Source organism: Heterocephalus glaber, unplaced genomic scaffold (genome assembly GCF_053883595.1).
Source record: "Heterocephalus glaber isolate CG9 unplaced genomic scaffold, H.glaber_assembly_v1.0 deba00001442, whole genome shotgun sequence".
NCBI classification, from domain to species: domain Eukaryota; kingdom Metazoa; phylum Chordata; class Mammalia; order Rodentia; family Bathyergidae; genus Heterocephalus; species Heterocephalus glaber.
The window spans coordinates 50,528,400-50,549,582 of NW_028258296.1; the positions used below are offsets into that span (position 1 = coordinate 50,528,400).

General features: G+C 38.8%; 1 protein-coding gene and 1 long non-coding RNA gene across 5 annotated transcripts in view; one reads left to right on the top strand and one right to left on the bottom strand.

Moving 5' to 3' along the window:
• Positions 1-10,696, top strand: part of Slc22a15 (solute carrier family 22 member 15) — a 70,949-nt gene extending 60,253 nt beyond the window's left edge. For 2 of the 3 annotated variants that reach the window (XM_087213306.1, XM_004853796.3), the window contains 4 exons: positions 4,510-4,630; positions 6,194-6,266; positions 8,307-8,495; positions 8,796-10,696. In XM_087213306.1, coding sequence (XP_087069432.1) covers positions 4,510-4,630; positions 6,194-6,266; positions 8,307-8,495; positions 8,796-8,885 — 473 coding nt within the window. In that variant the 3' untranslated portion in view covers positions 8,886-10,696. Of the gene's footprint in view, positions 1-4,509; positions 4,631-6,193; positions 6,271-8,306; positions 8,496-8,795 lie in introns of all 3 variants that reach the window. The other variant, XR_002397974.2, reaches the window with a different exon arrangement.
• Positions 6,260-20,261, bottom strand: LOC110350989 (uncharacterized). 2 transcript variants are annotated; one of them, XR_002397975.2, is made up of 5 exons: positions 20,076-20,261; positions 19,407-19,541; positions 17,186-17,409; positions 8,427-8,547; positions 6,260-8,143 (listed from the first exon to the last, which is right to left on the bottom strand). It is a non-coding gene; the product is annotated as an uncharacterized LOC110350989 (long non-coding RNA). The 2 variants fall into 2 exon arrangements; XR_002397976.2 differs by lacking the exons at positions 6,260-8,143; positions 8,427-8,547 and adding an exon at positions 11,338-11,634.
• Positions 20,262-21,183: the final 922 nt, after the last annotated feature.

Here is a 21,183-nt window from a genome sequence, read left to right on the forward strand (position 1 = left end):
CACAGTGTATCATACAGCAGATTAGACACTACAGAAGAATAGATCTGTGAATATAAACTTATAACAAAAGAAACTGTTCAGAATGGAACAAAAACAGATTGAATAAAAAACGAACAAGGCATCAGTGAATTGTGGAACGATATCAAGGGGCTTCGTATGTAACTGTAGTCTCAGCAGAAAGAGGTAAAGAAAAACTATCTGTGGAAATGTTTGCAAAAACAATAAACACACAACAAGAAAGTAATTACTTCATTTAGAGGCTACAGCCGGCCTAAATGTGTATGCCTCTTTTCATAGATTCAAAGTACAGGAAACAAAAGTGTGTTGTACAAAAACAACAAAGAGACAAATCCAAAATTATAGTTAGGTTCATTGATACTGTTATCTCAGTAATTAATAGAAACAGTAGATAAAAAATATAAACAGACGTTATTCAACACAACCTAGTTGATTTGTAGAACACTTGACCTGTAAACTCTTTTTGAAGTGCACACAAAACATTAGCCAAGGAACACCCTATTCTGGATCATAAAATAAGTTTCAATAAATTTAAGAGGGTTGGAAACTTTAAAAATAAATTATTTGGCTAGGATGGATTTAAACTAGAAATCAGTAACAGTGATTCCTGGAAAATCCTCACATTTTTTTTTGTATTAAATTCTTTTATTGGTACATTGTAGGTATACAACACAATTACATTTCTCATTGAGAATTGTACCTTTATATAATGCATCTTGGTTCTTGTTTTTTCCCTATTCCTAGCCCTCCCTTCACGCCCTCCACCCTTCCCTATTTACAAAGACTTTATTTCCATTTTTTCCATTTCTCATCATTTTTTCCTTTCCCTTCTTTCCTTTCCCCTGCCCCTCCCACTACCCCTACCCCTTTGGACCTTTTCTTCCTATTTTACATTTCCAATTATTCATTCTAATCATTGGTACATTTTAGGTATACAATATAATGACATTCATCGTTGGAAATTTGCACCTTTACATAGTCTCTCTTGGTTCTTATTTTTCATCCTTGCCCAGCCCTCCCTTCAACCCCTCCATTCCTCCCTATTTACAAAGATTTTGTTCCTATTTTTCCATTTTCTCATATTAATCCCATAAATCCTTACATTTTTAATACTAGATAACACCTTTCTAAACACACATGGATCAAAGAAAAAAAATCACAAAGAAAATTGGAAAATATTTTAATTGAGCAATTATTAAACTATACAAATCAAAATTTAGGGTATGCCTGGTGTGGTGGCACATACCTCAGGAGGCTGAGGCAGAGGATCACTACAAATATGAGGCAGCCTGAGTACATAGTGAATTCAAAGCCAGCCTGAACTGCATGGTGAGACCTTGTTTCAAAAAAAAGCAAAATTTAGGGGATGCATATAAAGTAAGGCTTAGAGGAAAATTTGTATAATTTTTTAAATCAGAAAAAATGTTTTCAAATGAATGATTCACCCTGAGAAAGTAGAAGACACGTTTTAAAAAAAAAGAATGTCGAATTAAACACAAGTAATCTAGTTCTTAAAAGCAAGCAGAAAGATGAAAAAAATAAACATAGGAGCAAAAAAAAAAAAAATCAGTGAAATGAAAATACAAAGACTCAGACTTTGAGACCTATGTTCACAGTACCAAACTCAAAGGAACCCAAATGCCCATCAAGCTGATGAATGGGTAAATACATTGTTATATATCCACACAATGGAATATTAACAACAAGGAAGGAATGAACTGTTACCTACTGATACAGACAACATGAGTACATTTCAAAACCATTATGCCATGTGAAAGCCTATGTACACAGAAGTCTACGAAGTGTACTATTTCATCCATGTGAAACCCCAGAAAGATGAAAGTATGGTGACAAAACTTTGTATTTGTATGTTATTTTATTTGAAAAAAAAAAAAAAACACCCAAAGGCAAGGAAAAGGAACTGTTCTTTGTCCAACCTAAGCATCATAGTGGAAAACCATCAGCTATGGTCAATATCTTTAAACATATGAGCAATCAAAATTCCATGATAATCACCCTGTGATGTGAATGATTAACTGAATGTTTGCTCTTTTGGGCCAGTGAAATATGAGCATAAAATACTGAGATAATTTGTTATGGTGGCCCCAAGGGTTCTCAGAAAATTAGTTCTGAAAATTATATCCTTAGAAGATGCAATATTGGAATAAATGTATAAGGTCTTTGAGTTCAGAACTTTGAAGGGTAACCAGTGTTTTGAGAATCGCCTTTTTAAAATAGGTAGCTTAGATTTTCTCTTCTCTTTTAATTCACTTTTTTCCCTGAACAGTAACTTTGAACATTCCTTGGGAATAGCCAGCAATATATGATTAGGTGAAGTACTCAGGTGAGGAACCCAGGGTACCAACAGCCCGACAGCTGCACAGGCAGGGTCTCATAAACAAAACATTCTGTCCTAAATTGACGTGAGGTCCAGTGGAGGAGAAATGAGCTTCCCTGGCTGACGTGGTGACTGCAGATCAGCTGACGGAAACAGGGGAGAGAAGTTTGGAACAGCAGATGGGTGTGCGGCCCGAGTCGGGCTCCCCATGTGTGCCCAGCTGGAGCATTCCGAGCCTTACTCGGGAGTCTTCCAGTTTTGCATCATGGATGTTTAGATGATAACGTTTCTGTCTCACACCATCTGAACTTAAATTTCAAGATTTACTCGAGTCCTTCATCCTGTTATTGAAAATGTTTTCCATGCATTTCTGAAAGATGCCGTCCTGAAAGATGGATGGAAAGCAGATGTGTGTGCTTTGTGTTTGCTTCTGTGCCACCCTGTACTTTTTCCTGGCTCAGTTTTCTGCAAAATAATGATGAATCTAATCTGTATCATCATTGGTTTAAATGAAATAGTTGTTAGATCTCAAGTGTCCAGAAACAAATCTTGAAGTAAATGCTGAGAGTCCTGATTCTTTTTCCAGAGGACTTCATGTTTTTAGATATACAGTATTTAGAAGAGCTAATGTGGTGTTTGAGATATTCTGGGAGAAGAGGAGGAAGCAGCTCCAGGGGTCACATATAGCAGTGCGTGCGTGACTCTTCAGGACACCATCTTAAAGTGGGCGAAAATTTATTTCACACTCAACCAGGGAAAGTGAAACTTAGTTTTGATATCAGGCAAATCATATCCCTCCCTCCCAAGAAGTTGAGAGAGTGAACACAGGTTGATTTCACCAAATGAATTCCTACTGTAGTTCCTACACTTCTTACTTCAACAAATATTTACACGGTGAAAAACTGTGTGCCTAGTCCTGTGGGAGATGCTGTGAGGAGCGCAAATATACAAGATACCAACATTAGCCTGCGGAAACTTGAAATATATTTTGGGCAGACAAGATAGAGAAATAAGTAACCACAAAGTATCTGAGTATCTGAGACATGCCAGTTGAATGGATTGGAAAGTAGGGATATTGGAGGTTAAAGGAAGGAGAAGATATTTCATTAGAGCTGTTTAACTGAGAAGGGTTTATAAGAGCTCCAGAGTCCTAAGAAAGGGGACAGGAGTGTTCCATTTGGCATAAATGTCAAGGAGAATGAGAGCTGATTACTTTCAATGGCTAGGACATTGCTGTTGACCTTTAGGACTAGGAATTTTAAGAAAGGAGTGTATTGGAAGCCAGATTGCTGTTATAGGGCAGGTGCATTTGAGAAATGGAATGGTTGTCACTTCCTAGAGGTGTTTGATAGTGAAGGGAGGAAATACAACAGAGTCAAGAAGAATTGTGGGCTTTTTTTTTCTTATGAGAAATTGTTATTTTGAAGGCAGAAACAAATAGATTTTTAAAGGAGAAAGAATAACTGTTTGATAGAAAACAAATTATGTAGGCAGCATAATGTTAGTAAAAACCACTAGGTAACTGATTGATTGTATTTTTGATAAGGAAACTGGCATAGGATATTTTTTGTATTTTGTGTAAAATAAAATACATTAAGAAACTCAAAGCTAGATGTAGTGGGGCACACCTGCAATCCCAGCACTCAAGAGGCTGAGGCAGGAGGATCATCTCTGGTATTTGATACAGTCATGGAAAGCAGGCTAACACAAATACCCTTTAAATTGTAGGTCAGAGCTCACCTGGAGCTCACCTCTGTTTTCGTTGTCTGTTAGTTTAGTGAGGGCCCTGATGAGTACTGTTTTATATCAGTGATTGAAGAAGATGAGGAAGAAAGGCAAGACACATAGCATTCTTAGATGCACTTTCTTCTCTCCAGTGTGGTTTTCAAGGTCTCTTTCAGGACTGATTGCAGATTTTATCTTACTTAATGACAACCAGTATGTCAGACTTCATGGAGACAGTGAAGACATTGAGAAAATATTACACATGCTTTTGTGTGTGATTACTAAACCTTCCAAATGTGTGTGCAGTTTTGCTACCACTTTGCCATTTGAGATCCACATGGACGCCTGTGGCTCCTTCACAGTGAGGTGTATTGTTGAGAGGGATCATTTCCATTGTGGTCTCACAAAGGTTGCCCTGTCCTCCTCAGACACAGGTGTGTTTGGGGTGGTGAACAGCCGCTCCCTGTCCTTGCTGGGGAAGCTGACCATCAGTGCTGCCTTTAACATCGTTTACATCTACACCTCTGAGCTCTACCCAACCATCATCAGGTGTGTATCCGCCTGCACCTCGTGCTGGATTTGCTCGTGTTGGGGCGGGGGGGGGGGGGCGTCTGGTTCTCCTTCCCATTGCTTGGGAGTCAGTGTGCAGCAACAGCAGCTCCACAAGCAGTCATAACTCACAACCTCTCTGCAGACTGCTCTCCGCTTCTATGGCTGAGGAAACTGTAGTTTTGTCATGAGCTGAATCCCCTCCTGTAAACTGCAAGAGAGGTGCTCTACACTAGACATGACCTGTAACCCAAACAGGGCTGGATGCTGGTTTTTTTATTCTTTACAGTGCTGAGGCTCGAATCCAAGGCCTCGAGCATACCACGCAAGCGCTCTACCACTGAGCTGCAAACCCCAGTGCTGTTTTTACCTTGGTGAATTGCATTCATTCGGTCACCTATCCAGTGTTAGACATACAGCAGGCAAGGAAACAAAGTCCCTTTTCTCACCGAGCCTCTGTTTTAGCACAAAATATACACATATTAAAAGATCATTTCATAAACTAATAGGTAAATACTCGATTTAAATATTAGTTGCTAAAGATGGTTTTCATGAGTATGCTTATATCAAAAGGTATATATTCAATCCCAAATTTCATAAAAATCTATTTGAAAACAAAAAAATAACCCCAAATTTGAAGGACAGGGATGCAGTTTAAGTTTTTGCAGAATTCCCTTTGTGGAATAAAGATCACCCAAAAGGAATCTTTCTGTCTCTTATCTGTGCTAGAAAACTAAGGGTTGTTTCTGTCTGTTGATTTAAATCCCTTTTGCCTAGCAACAGATCAGATTATTTACTCACTTCCTGATTGTTCTCACAATCTCCTTTGTCTGACTGCGGGCTATAAAACTAGGATCAGATGTCCAAATTAGGACACTCTTGAGAGCAGATGGACATTTTTAACAGTTAGACTGAGATAACAGAGTAATGCATGGCCACCCTATCTTGAAATCATTCCTATTTTCTCTGCATCCCTCCCACCTCTTTCATGCCCACAACCCAATAAAGAATGTTCTAGGTTTCCTGACAATGAATGCACAGTCGAGTCCTACTCATATGCCTGACTTTAATTCGTTGAGTTTAAATAAATGGTCAGACTTTTCGGATCACTAAGCCCTTTCTTTCTATAGCTGTGTTAATTGATTGTAGACAGTAGACCTAAGACAAAAAAAAAAACCTGCGAGAACATTTCATAACAAATACTCAAAAGCTGATTTTTGAATCATCTTATAGAGATACACTACTAGTATGATAGTTACTATCCCCAAATGGCTATTTAATTTAATTTAAATTGCATAAGTTCTAGAAATTCAGACCCTCATCCTAACTGGTCCAAGTACTCTCTAGCCACCTGTATCTAGTGACTCTCCATATTGGGCAGTACAATTCTAGAACATTTCCAGCATCACAGAGAGTTCTCGTAGGCAGCACTACTCTATAGTTTCCTGTGCTTCTACTTTGGCATGTTCTTTCTGGGCCCTTTGTGCCCCCCTCCTACAAGGTCTTTAAATGTTCCCCCTACAACTCACGGTTTTTTATTTTACTTTTCCTTATGCCTTTCAGGAACGTTGGGCTTGGAACCTGTTCCATGTTCTCCAGAGTTGGTGGGATTATTGCTCCCTTCATCCCCTCACTGGTTGGTTTGTACCTCCTGGTTTTGTTTTTCATGATTCTGTGCTTTGGAAATGCTTGTGTCTTTGAGTAGAAGAATGTAATGAATGGATACTTTTTAAGGTCAGCTAACACAGATGTGAACCATGTGCCTGTTAGATGAAGACCCAGTACTCCATCAGGACAGATAGACCGGGATGCTTCTACCCCGATGGGTCTGATTCTTTGTTTATCTGTATTTACTGCTGGCTCAGCTGATGACAGAGAGGCCCCCTTTCTGCCCATTCAGAAGTTAGTAATTAAGTATTTATTAAGCCTCTGATGCAGGCTGGACTTCCTGCTAAGCGCTTTATACATATCACTGTGTGCAACATACACAATAATCATATGAGAAATGCTACAGAAATAGATTACACATCTTTCCCCAAAGCATACCACTGGGAAAAGAAAACTAGAGGAAATACATGCCTAGATGGATGTCTGATCAGAATTTTTTATTTTCTAAATTTTGTAGTCCAATAAATGTCACTAAATGGCAGTCCTAATGGTCTCAGTCTTAAAATGGTCCCATTCTATGAAGGAACTCTGGAGCCCCATGCGAGTCTCTCCTTGGTCTGGTCTGGGACTTTCCAGCCCAGACTTGTGGAAAGGTGACTAGATTTGGCGTGGGCTTTGTTGACCTTTCCTGTAGACAATTGTCATGACTCAGGCAGCGTCGTTCACCATTTCCTAGTTTGGGTTGTCTCTGAAATGTCATGGTAGCTGACTCATTTTTTGAGTTGCAGTATACTTCTTTTTCCTGAGTATCTCCCTCCATGTTTCATGCTCAATTTTAGGTCCCAAGGCCTCTCTTACAAAGGAATCATGTTTGCTCCATGTTTCATATTGCAAAATGTCTGGGACCCTAGATATAGGTTATTAAAACGATCCACCTTTGGATGGCTGCCCTAGAACATTGTAACACTCAACTCTGTGTCTCCTTTGATTCCTAAGAGGAGGGAAAGTGCTGTGTCCTCCTTGCTTCCGCAGCACCCACAATGCTGGGCTTGCTTTTGCTTCTAAGTGATAGAGATGAGAGAGAGATCCCTGTCTGGCTTCCTTCTTCCTTCTCCCCCTCCTTGCTCTCCTGTCTTTCCTTGCTCTCCTGTCTTTCCTTGCTCTCTTTTTCACTCCTGCACTCCTTCCTCTCCTTTTCTCCATCATCTCTTCACTTTTAAAAAAAAATTTGGAAAAAGTTGTCTGAGGTAAAATCCTATTCATACCCACAGAATTGAGAAGGCCAAAGCAGAAGATCATAAAGTCAATACCTCCTGTACTGGAATTTTAGAATTTCAGTCCTCTCAGAATGGCCTCAAAGCACCATCCTGCTGTTTCTTATTTTATCTTTGAACCTGTTTGTATTCAAAGAGAATATTAATTTGTCCTACGAATATCCTTTGGCTCTATGAAGCAATTGCCATTTTATCTTTACCATTTCAATTTAAGTGGCTTCCAAACTACATATATGGTAGGGCTTTTTCTTTCCAGTTTTTATCCCTTTCATTCCTGGGCCTCTCTGTCATGGTGTTGTGGTATATGAGATGGCTGGACAGATTCCAAGACTGAGAATTGCAACCCTGCAGAGGTCTCTTAGATCTGCTGCAACCGCCAAATGATTAAAGTTCATTGTCAGCAAATATTTTGGGGCGTCTCTCAAGTGAAGATGGGGTGGAGGTCACTGTCAAAGCTACTCCCCTGGAGCCAAAACTGGACACCAAGTTTCCTCATGGACCTGCCCTGCTCAGAAACAGCTGGGCCTCGGCTCCCACATGCCCACCCCAGGTGGGAGATGGCCCGATGCTTCTGCCCGCACTCCATGCTGCCTTTGGGTTTACTCAGTTCGTAATTTCCCAGGGTAGTTCTCTGTAGTGAAAGAAAAAGTGGTCAGTAGCGTAGTCTAGTTAGGAACATACAAACTGGGTAGGAACTGTGACAGTTCTCAGTCATGGGACCGCTGATGGCATCTGCCAAGGACACTCACTGACCGTGAGTATTGCTTATTTTCATTCATCCCATCCCTCTACAGAAATATGTGCAGTGGTCTTTACCCTTCGTTGTATTTGGAGCCACCGGCCTGACCTCGGGCCTCCTGAGTTTGTTGTTGCCAGAAACTCTTAATAGCCCATTGCTAGAGACATTTGCTGACCTTCAAGTGTACTCCTATCGGAGGCTGGGGAAGGAAGCCATGTCTTTGCAGACCTTGGATGCATTGCAGGTAGGTTGATGTTCATCCTATCCATTTGCAGCTTCTGCTTGGATAATGACAGCTGTTGGGGAAAAAAATGTTGTTTGGGTTAGATTAAATAGAATGGAAAACAAAGGTGGAAATCTAACAGCGCATGATTTTCAGAAAAATAAAGATGACCGTAAGATTTTTAAAACACTTAGGAGCTGCCCCTTAGGAAAGTAGATGTCATAAAAATTCGTCAGTTGGACAGCTAGGTGGCAGTTTTCATTTTAGAAGTGTCGTGATGTTATTGTTATCTCCCTGCCCTCTACTCCTTTCCCACTTCAGCCTGTGGACAATGAGAGGACTTTAGAGAGTGACAGTGAGGAGGAAGAAGAGTTTTACGATGCAGACGAAGAGACTCAGATGATCAAGTGAGGAGCTCCAGCTCCCTGATCCAAACCAAAGGACCATCGTTTCTGCCTGTGACCAAGGCAGGTTCTCCCATGAGTCCTTGAAGAGCTGAGGAAGACAGATTTGGCTCCAACATACACAGGCGGTACTCGGCACGGGCTGATTTTTGTTAAAGTACAAAGGAAGCTGGAGAAGAGATTTCATCAGAGAAGCATCACTGCACTGAGGGACAAGTTCTTAACTTCTCCACCATGGAAGTTCAGCTCAGAATCTTGACCTCTGGCCACAAATCTCTGGTCTACATTCACAGGCAGGAGCCTGATTTGTGTTCACAAGTTTGATGGCATTGCTTTTCTTTGTGATCTAGAAGCAGATAAGTAAAACTTCTCACCATTTTAGTGGGATTGAATAAACTGTTCTTAAAATTGAAACTTCATATGTGTGACATCTGCCCTCTACCACTTGGTCGTGCTCACCAGGAAATCTTCAGGTGCAGGTTGGTGTCAGCATTTAATTTTCATTGAAAGAACTGTTCTCAGAGCCCAGTCAGTGTCCACGGTCCTCCACCTTTACCCCAGCTGCTGACACCAAGCCCTCAGTTTGTTTTCCCGTCTGTTGGTTGACCTGGCTTCTTTCTGTTCAGTCCTAGAGATGATTCACTACTAAGAACCAGAACAATTTACTAGAGGCAGAGGTGTGGCTGTGGCCTGGTAGCCACCTTTAATGCTTAAATCATGTGATTTCTTCAGTTCCCAGTTATAAGCACCTCCAGGAAAATTTCCTTCTGAGAGTCTAGTACAGCAATAACTTCAAAGCCTGCACTGTAAACAATAAAGCTTTATAAATGTAGAGAGCAGTTAAAAGTGACGCATAGAACTCTTAAGGTGTTAAAAAAAATGCAGTGTTTAATAAGGGGACAAAAAAATTATCTTAGATGATTTTTTATTTGTTTTACTTTCAGTGTTGTACAAGAAAGGACTTGGGCAACACTGAAGAACTTGTACTCCTCTTGCCCTAAATCAGCCCCTACTTGGTTAGGCAGAATGGAAGTCACAGGCATTTCTTAGGAAATGTTGAGTTTTTTAATTAATGCATTATGATTTACATATGAATCAAAATCTTACTTAGACTCTTAAAATCATGGTCTGAAAATATCTATTTCTGCATGAAACTCAAATACTGTCTCAGGAAGCATAAAACTAGGAGTCAGCAAGCCTGGGCAGCATTGTTTGAGGTCACTTTCCCAATGAGGAAAATGTCTGTTTTCAAAATTTCCATTTCTATTAAGCTCTTGGATAATGAGACATTGAGAGGTAAAGGGAAGGTGTCACTTGGCTGCTTCTGGAAATCTTAGGGGTGCCCCTTCTAATTGGCTCCGTACACAGCTCTGCTCTGTTCCCTTCCATATTGACATCTCGGTTTGCACTACACCCATTGTACCTTGGTATTTGTTAAAATATGTTTATGTCCTTTATGCGTTTGATTGTGTACTGGGCTGTTCAGAAACGGCAGCCATTTTGACTACTCCCTGTTTCTCCTTGCTGTGCCCAGAATGCTGGCCTAGACATAATGAGGACCTAAGAAATATTACTGTTTTTAACCATAAAGGAGATGGTGGCACTCCTCCAAATATCATTTTTGCAAACCCCACACAAATCTGACCCACACCCCAAGCTGTGAAACTCTCCTTATTTTTCTCTGAAAAATGGAGATCTCCCCACCACTGGGAGAGGAAGTAAAGAAGAACTTACAGGGACACTTAAGTTTTTGTTAAATGGCCAAGTATTGAAAATAAAATGAAAATAAAATAAAATGATGAACTAATGTATGTATAACTTTTGGTTGTGTGGAGCTCTCTTTTCATTACAATAGAAATACAACCCAAAATGTGGAAACTAGAAGTTAGAAAATGTGTCTCCTGTAGGCCCAGCACCCAGAGGCAAGCAGTATTATGGGTTCCCTCTCTGTGAAGACTGAGAGCTCATCTCTCTATTGACACTGAAGTTCCTGTTGCCTTGGGCTAAATAAATGAGCATTCTGTTCATTCTGTCCTTAGGTTTCCTCTTTTCCTAAATAGGAAGTAGAATAAAGGAGGGAAGGAACCACGGGTTGAATACGTGTTATTTAACAAGTCAACTGCTCATATCAGATGAATCATTAAATTTTGTTTCTTTGTGAAGAGTCCTTTTGCAAAAGTTTAATAATTATTGTTTTTTATTTCCATGGCCTTTATAAAAATAGATTTTTTTCCATTTGATAATAACTGTTGAAGAATATCGGTGGTAGAGAATGTGCATTGTGCATTCATTAAATTATTAGAAATGTGCGGTGTGCTCACCTATAGTATTTGGGAGGCTGACTAAAGAGGATTCTTGCAAGTTCCAGTCCAGCCTATGCTACATAGTGAGTTCAAAGCCAGCCTGGACTACATAGCAAGACCCTGTCTCAAAAGACCAAAAAAGTAATAATGACAAAATAAAATAATTAGAAAAATTTTAATTGGTTGTAACATACTTTGCAGATGATTTGTAAAAAGTATCCTGTTGAACTTTTCCATTTTATTCAAGATAAATTTCTTTTGTCCTAAAAAGCGCCAGGAAACACGTAAGACAAATGAAAAACTCCAAGGCTTCCAGAGCCAAAGGTCTTCTTAACAGCCCAGCCAGACTCTTCACACTGCGTATCACTGCATGGTTTGCTGAAAGAAGTCATGTTGCAGTTTCCTGATTTTGTGAGTTAAAATGATGACCTATTGAAAAGCTGATGGTTGTCTCTTGGATACAAGCAATAGAGACATTCTTTAATATTTAATCACCAACAGATAAATGCAACAAATACGAAAATGAAAATTTCTAGGGTACAGCTTAAATGACTATAACCTGAACATATATTTTCATAGTGATCATTGGTGCAGATACTTTTACTGGATGATTTATATTCTGAACGAATACATTTTGAAATAATTGTCACTATTATATCAAAATTAAAATACCACTTTTCAGTAGGACTTATTTCTTTATACAGATTTTTGATCATTGGTCCTTAAATTATAAAGGTATTCAGAAAGGATTAGATTTTTCTTAACTAAATAAAATGCAGGTATTTGAAATTCTTATGAATTTAATAAAGGATTCCAAAACTTAGTCCTTTTCTTTTGTTCTTACAGAATGTGTTGAGATGTGCATCTTTGACAAATATATTACCCGCTGGAAATCATAGGTAATCTATGGGACAGTATTTGTAGCAAACTGGGAAACCATAGGCGTGAAAGATAACTATTAAAAACATTTTTAGGAAGAGAAGGCAAAAATGATACATTGTGGCAAATCCATTAATGTAGTACATCAAAGAAGGACCTTATGATTACATCAGTATACACGTTTGACAAAATTCAAAATTTATTCATGATAAAAGCTGTCACCACGTGAGAAATACAGGAAACTTCCTTAGCAAAGTAAGGAATATTGAGGTAGAGATGGTGAATTGGCACACAGCACCCCCTCCTGGTACCTGGACCTTCAGACTTTCTTGATCCAGATCCATAGTAAGAAATGTTTCTTATATATTCATTCTCTTTTTCCTCTGTCTTTGTCTGTATGTCTCTCTGTCCCTACCAATATATACATATATAAAACATCTATAAACATATATAATGTGTGCATAGCTTTATGAAACAATATTCTTGCTAAGCATACTGATAACCTATAATCTGTTCCATTTCTTCTTTTTTTTGGTACCAGGGATCGAACTCGGGACCTTGCACTTGCGAGGCAGGAGGCAGAACCACTGAGCTAAATCCCCGGCCCTCCATTTCATTTCTTAATGACATTCTTCACCTGCCATATAATTTAATGACCTGCAACCCAAAGTTTGAAACTCACTATTCTACTTTTTATTCTTGTATCACAGAGGCTTTAAAGACACAAATGTACATTTCTTGAACTTTCTCACAGTTGGTTTTCTTGATGCAATTTAGTTTCAGTCCATCAGATGCAGATGGACTTTGAAATGTGGAAATAAGGTGGAAGCTGGTGGTTTTCTTCTTGTTTTTTTGTTTTATTTTCTGCTAGGATTCACAGCGGTGGAGTCTTTAGTGTCTCTGTGAAAGTACTATATTAGCAGAGTTGTTGACAAGCAGGGAAAATATTAACTAAAACCTTAACAAAAAATTTTTACATGGAACATGGAATGATAATTCTAGTATTCAAATGCAAAAATAAAGATCTAAAAATAGTTAAAACTATCCTAAAAGAGAAGAGCAAACAAGGAACTAGACTTCCCAGATACTAAAATTGAGGAGGCTGCAGTTTTGGTCAGCAGTAGAAAAGAGATCAGTAGAACATAAGAGAGTCCAGAAACAGACCAAGTGCATATAACAGTTTGGCCTTTTTAAAAGATGGCCTGATGATGGGAAAAGAAGACTATCTGATTATTTATATGGGAAAAATTGAATTTCCATATTAAAAAAATAAAATTTAGTCTTTCTTATCACCATAATGCAACAAAACAAAAATTCCAAATAGACTGAAGATCTAAATTAAAAAAAGTAAAACCTTAAAATTATTAGGAAGTAATAGGAGAATATTCTTATAACCTTGGGAAATAGATGGATATCTCAGACAAGAAGTATAGTATCACAACTCATGTTTTTAAAAAGCTATATTGACTATATCTAAAACTTCTTTCTGCATGCCTGGACACACCACAGAGTTAGAGAAAATCAATAAATTAGGAAAAAACTCTGTGATTTCTATGAGACAAGGGTTGATATCATGATATATAAAGAATTACTGAAAAACAGAAAACTAATACAGAAGTTGCCAAAAAGTATGATTAGACAATTCACAGTTGCAAACATGTTCAGCCTCATTAGAGGATCAGGAAAATACAAATTAAAACAATATTGAAATATCATTTTAAATATATTATATTTGGAAAAAAATAAATCAGACTACCCTCTCTTGAAGCTATGTAAAGAGGAATTTGCTGACATCTTGGTAGAATCATGAATTTATTCATCAATTTGATTATCGTGAGTCAGGTTGAAAACATGCGTATTCTGTTATTCAGAAATTCTTCTATGTATAGCTAATAGAACCATACTTTCAGAACTTTTTCCTCTAACTGATTGTAAGAAGAATGTTTTTGCATGGTAACACAGTACACATGTCTGCATACATATATGCAATTTTTTTTTGTACCGAAGATTGAACTCAGGACTTTATGCTTGCGAGGCAGGTACAGCACCACTAAGCTAAATCCCTGGCCCAAAATATGTGTAACTGAAGTAGTTCTGGAAAACAATGACTACCCTTCCTATCTGCACTGTTATATTGTTTATTTTATTTCACTTTAATAAGAACAGAAGATGTGAGGACAGATAGATAATTTCATAACTCATGAACAAATCAAAACATGCAGTTGGAAAAAATGAAACATTCTGTCTTTATTTGCCTAGTACACACATGTCCAAGGACAGGTGTACAGAGAAGACCACTGGAGTATTATTAGTTGTAAGACAATGAAATATATACACATATTTCAGTGTGTACCACAGAAATGTATATACACAATTTTATATGCATAGAATGGAATAAAAATTGTAATTTTATGTATTGAAGTGGATAGAGCTCAAGAATAGCAATTTTTTGCTGCATCAAAATCAGATCTTGGTTAAAATTCTCTAGTGTATGACTAAAGTAATTCAAGAGATTTGCACAAGTTAGGCTTAGTGACCCACACCCTACTGAGAGGCTGAGGCAGGGGTATCACAAGTTCAAGTCCCACCTAGGCAAATTAGCAACTCAGTGAGACCCTGTGTCAAAATACAAAATTAAAATGGCTGGGCAGGTAGGTAGGTCAGTGTGAAGGCCCTGAGTTTAATCCCCACCATCACACACACACACACACACACACACGCACGCACGCACGCACAATCAGTGCTTTCTGCGCCATACTTTACAGTCAAGATGACTGATACCCCGTTGCAGAAATAGAAGTCTTGTTTTTACTCCCACCCAGATCAACAGATATCCTTCTCTGTGGAGAAACACTACAAATGCGAACGCATGTTGGTCTAAACTTCTCTTGCAAAAGAGCCTTTCATCTGTGGAAATGTCTAGACAACTCCTCAGACAAGAGCCTGGAGTTTTGTGTTATAAAACTTAGAAGAGAACACTTATTTATTGAAAAATATGAAAGGTAGATGGAAGTAAATTAGTATTTATAGGACCTCAATCAAGACTTTAAAGGACAACTGGTTTTGATTAGAATTGATTCTTAGAAAATATAACTTCATGAGATTTATTGTGCATGGCAGGCAAAACCCGCATGCGCTCAACTTGGAGAAGTTTGATAAGTGAATAATTCCCTAGTTACTGAGCAGAGCCTCCAGCAACCACAGAGGAGCAGGCAGTACGGGAGCAGAATCCCACTGATGCCATGCTGTCCCCCTCCTGGGGCAGGGCTCAGATGAGGAATGCTTGTAGAGAGGCACACAGAAGGGGCTTATGATTAGGGAACAGCCAGCATCGGTGAGTAAAAAGGTATAAGTCATTCTTTGCCTCTTGCAGCTCCTGGAGGATGCAGGGCTCCTAAGTCCTATTTGCTATGTCATCACACACCTTCTGCTCACTCTGATCATCTGTCTTCCTCTTAGCCAGACCCCTGTGATGGCCTCAGCCCATCCAGATGGTTCAGGCCAGTCTTCCCTCTGAAAATTTTACCTTAACCACATCTGGAGGGTACCTTTTGCAATAAATGGTAACATTCATAGCTTCTGGGGACTCCAACCTGGATAATTTGGGGGCCATTTTCCAGCCTGTCACATGTGTCTTAAAGTATATGTCATTTGAGCATCCTAAGCAGCAGAACCTGATGAAAACATCAGTGGGCATTGTTAATTGAATGGAGAGATTTAGTCATGGGCTGGACAAGCCATACCCAGACCACTGGTAATAGCCCCAAATTTGCATTTGCTACTGATCTTATCCCTCTTATCCCTCTGCCATATTTGGCCAAGCCTGAGACCTATTACTGTCTACTGTTAAAAAGAATAACCTGCTTACAAAAGAACTTAAATCTAATACAAGAGTCTTACTTTCTGAATTTCATTTATTTATCTTTTTATCCTTTTCTTTTCTTTCTAGTGCTGCGGATTGATCCCAGTGTCTCATGCATGCTACACACAGGGTCTACCACAGAGCTACATCCCCAACTCCTTGGTTTTATCTTAATTTTCAGCACTGGCCTTATCAAAATCAGTTCTGTTTTTAACCTATATTTTGTTACAGTCTCCTTTTCCATAAAAACACTTTGTAATTTAATGAACAATGATGTCTAGACCATGATTACTAGACCAGTGATTACTAAACTACTCACTCGGTGAAGACAGGATGCAAGGCTTTGTTTCTCCCACTGCATTCTAGCCCATAGGGCTGGCCCCATTGGTGACAGGCAAACATATTTGAAGAAATTCATGAATCTCTAGTCACTCTTTCATATAAACTCTATTGCTACATTCAACTCAACCTCAAATAAGGTCTTTGTCTTAATTATCTTAGTAGCCCTGAGAACTGGCATAGTATTTAAAATGTACTAGGCATTTATTCACTTTTTAAATGAATGGATACTCAGACACAAGGTATTGGTTAACTGGTCTGTCTACCTAGCAATGTACTCAGAAGGGATACTCTTCTCCCAAATCAATTTGAGAAAAGGTCTCTGGATTATTTAGCTCTGAGAAAGCTACTCACAGACAACTAGAAATATCTTCAATCTACCTAAGTCTTTTCATTATGCCATTTTACCATTTTGTGCAAAGCTATAATTAGGATGTGAATACATTTGAAAGAGAAATATTCTTTTTTAACAAGGATTGATTGTTAAATAGTGATCTTGCCCACATATTTCCAGACTTATTACCAAAATGCCATTCAGCCTCCAGAGTGTAGAATAAATGAATTTGTTATGCATGTTTTTTAGACTGATGTCTCCTTGAACCCAGAGAAAGGCAATCTCTGTCCTTGTGAAGGTATTCTTTGGAGGAATTTTGGCATAATTATCAATGTTGTAATATTCATGTCTCTTAATCTAATGAAAATAAGTTCAGAAATGCTGTCCTTTTTGCTCCTGGCATTTGAGAATTGATCCATTAAGAAACAAAAATCATTAGGTGTTAAATCAATGCTTAGATTTTTCTGAGTGTTAGATCCCAAAAGTTTGTAGATTAACTAAAATATAAATCACCTTGGATTTGTCAGAGGAATGAAAACCTCCTTGAAAATAAACCCTAAGGGGAAAATTGATAGGTTGGTTGTACTTACATCTCCATCCTGCCACATGGCAGAGAAAAAGGTATTTATTTGTTAATAAGTAGGTTTCCATATCAGAAAGTGCATCCAGATCCCACTGGGCTATTGAATTCCATGGCTGTTGACTCACTAAGATAGCAGGAGGCACTGCATAGCAGACCACTTTCATGGTGAAGGAATTGATGATCTTCTCAGTCTGGGTCACCAGAAGAGGGCAAGGCTTGATAAGGAATCAGCTGATAAGGAGAAGAAGAGCAAGTGAAAGACTGGAGGGCTGAGCAGTGGCAGAGAATGTTAAAGGAGAAAATGTCATCTAAGAGCAAAATTAGTGTTCTTTTGGTTATGTACAATAAAGTATGAGAGTGAGTTAAACAGAGAAATAGAATCATTACTTGATTACTTGGCAAAGGTGTAATGAAATGCAGAGGAGAAAGAGGCTGCTGAGGGTTTGTATATCTTGTTTCTTTTAAGCATTTCAAACAGATTCCGAGCTTGAGTCTTACCCTTAGTTAGATGTGCATAAAAGATGAAAGAATGTCTTCAAATAGTTTTTAGTATTCAAAACATTTATTTCAGAACAAAATTGCATTCATTTATTCATCGGTTATTTTGAGTACCTACTATGTGCCAGATCTTAGTCTACATGGTGTATTGAAATCGATAATATGCATTATTTTTCCCTTGGGATTATTGTTCCTTGGACTCTATTTTATAATGATGGTGATGAGGAGGAGAACAGAGGCATCATCACAACCATGCACTGGATACTGAGCACCATGTCACCATGTCAGATACGTCCCACAGTTATGTCATATAATTCTCACAATTCTATGAGGTAGGCTGATAATCCCTGCTCTGCTGATTCATTCTAGTGAATGAAACTAAAAGGCACCACACTTGCTGAAAGTCACAGCCAGTAAGAGGCAGTGCTAGATCTAGATCCCATTTTTCATAGGTCAAGACCTGTGAGCTTCATTACCCCTTCTGCCTTGCCTCCTGGGGAAAAGAGGTGATTATAGAATACAAGAAAACTGCACAATTCAGGTTCAAAGAAATGGGTCCCACTCCTCCATGCCTTTCAAGACAAGAAAAAGCCATTGAGAAGAACAGGCATGAATGAATCTTTCTTTGTGATGCCAAGGTTCATTTTGATTAGGCTTCTGGATGCAGACCACTTTAAGATGAATTCCAATGGGATAAGATGCCCCAGTTTTTAGAAACATGGATTTTTTTTCTCTCCAGAATTAAATCAGTGGAGGAATACATTTGTCATTTAATAATCTGGATTGACGGAGAAGCTTGTCAAAGATCAGCTTCCTCATTAATGGGCCAAGTCCAGGTACAATTTCACAGAGAAGATTACAGAATTCTTCACATTCTCAGGGCACCCTTTGGGCTCGCTCCCATTATTTGCTTTGGGGAAACTATTTACCTGCTATTCCACCAAAGACATTAAGACCCTAGTGTGAGCCATGCCAGAGTCTTTGACCTGAATGAGATTTTGAAGATAGGGAGTGGGGAAGATTAGCTGGAGGGATCTTAAGAACCTCCAAGATGAAAGACCATGGTGAAGTTAGAACTTCAGATATCCAAGTTAGGGGAACTGGCTAGTAGCAGGAGTGTATTTGCTTTCAGCAAAGAGTATTTTGAGAAATGAGATTTCAGGTTGAGGTTTCTGCTAAGGATTCACAGAAGTCTAAGTCACATAACTTCTAAATTATCTCTCACTTCACATAACTTCTAAATTATCTCTCACTCCATGCTTTAATTATGCCAGGAACTAAAATCTGTTATTGGGTGGGGTCTATCAAGAAAGGAGTATAAACATTTCCTCTGTCAAAGACCACTTCCCTTATCAATCAACCACATTTCAAGGCCTGGGGCAAATAACTAGGACTTCCCAACTTTCACTGTTTTTTTCTTCTGCTTTCCTCCTTAAATTTTCTTACTTGATGCTCAATAACTTTTAGCTTTGGAGCAGTTCAAAATATTCCCCCAAAGGAATTTGAGTACCCTTTGAGATTTTATAATCAAAATCGTGTGAATAATTGTTTTAGAATCAGGGAGATATTCTCATTTCCTTCATATCTAATATAAAATGTCTGTAGTTACATCTGTATTATAAATCTGTTTTTAGTATATTTGTAAAATCCCAACTGCCAGCGAGTATGGCTTCAATAATTATACTACTTAAGAACTGTCAAAGAGTTTAAAACAAAGTTTCAATACATACATTTTTAAAAGGGTTTTTTTTGAGCCATCATGCAGTGATGTAAATCTGTAGTCCCAGCTACTTGAGAAGCTAAGGCAGGGAATTACTTGAGCCCAAGAGTTCAAGGCCAGCATGGGCAACACACAGAGACTCCACCTAAAATAAATAAAGGGGCTGTGGGTGTAGCTTAGTGATAAGAGCGCTTTCTCAGCATGTGTGCACCCCTGGGTTTAATCTACAGCACACAAATAATAATAGTAAAATAAAAGAATTTTAAAGTTTTTTTTAAAAGTTACCTTTTATGGTACTATACGTTTTCCAAAAATGAAATTAGTATGAAGTATTTCAATAAAACATTTTCACTTGAGGTCTTCATTTGCTAACTAATATAACTGAGGAATTATGACATTTTTATAAGATCCTTTTCCAGCCTGACCTGTGACCCAGGCCTACAATCCCAGAACTCTGGAAACCTGAGGCAGGAGGATCAGAAATCCAAGCTCACTTGGAGAGATCTTACCTCAAAATAAAATAAAATAAAATAAAATAAAATAAAATATAATATAAAATTAAAATAAAATGCTGGGGAATGAAATTGAGTGCAAGGCCTGGGATTCAATCTATATTATCACACCAAAAAAATAAAAATAAAAAAATTCTTCCTTCTTCTTTGCTGTCTGGAAGACCTACCTTTCTATAGAGGAACGTCTGTTAACTGCCTTTCCGCCTAGGGGGGAGTAACTTCCCCTCCCACTGTTCTGAGGAATCTGGAGGGTGAGGAGTCCCGGTGGGAGGAGTGCAAAGATTGAATAAAAATCCTTTGCCCTGGACAACAGACCTTCTTTCATCGCCTCTGGAACCAGGGCGGAGGGTAGGTAAGTACGGGGGCCAGGTGGTACCTGTGGACTGCGGCCTCGTGATGGTGTGGGGGCGAGGGGGTGCCGGCCTGAATGTGCGCATGCTCAGCTCGAGCTTGAGCTCCACAAGGGAAGTGGGGCAGAATCCCGGGCACTGCCTGCCCCGTGCTCCAGAGAGAAAAGCGTCTTTGCAGACTGGCTGCAGGGTTGCTCAGGAAGAGTGATCTGTCCAGAGTGTCATCTCTGGTTAAATTATGGAAGCCCAACGTAGCCTCAGGCTAATAAGCAGAAAGGAAATTCTTTTACTCGCTACAGAGAAGACCCTTAAGGGTGATGGACACATCTCATCGTTTTAGACACAAACGTTCACAGACTCGGTTATATCCAGTTAGGTGTCCACCTACGCATTCTATCCTTTGCTCTCTTTCTTTCCACTTTACATATTTTGCCTGAGCAAGCTTGACACCACTGACTTGAAATATTGTCTTGTTGTTTGTATATTATTTCTTTTTATTGTAAAAAGCAATATGTTGAGTATAAAAAGCAAAGTTGCACAATGTAAGAAAGGCTAACATGGAAATGAAAATTTAAATGCAATACTGTCACCCAGATTTAGCCACTCCTAACCCTTCTCTTTGTATGGATGATATTTCTCACCTTTTCCTCCATACATCACTCTATCACAAACATTTTTCTGATATTAAATATATATTTGGGCTGTCGGTACTGAGACTGAACCCAGGGCCTTTGCACAGAGCAACATCCCCAGCCTCTTTTAATTTTTATTTGAAATAGAGTCTGGCTAAGTTACTAAGCTGCACATGCTGGACTCAAACTTGCTATCCTCCTGCCTCAGCCTCCTAGAATGCCAAGATTACAAGTGTGTGCCACCATGCCTGACTTCTTTTTGTATATTATTTTGAAAGGCTGCAAAGCCTTGT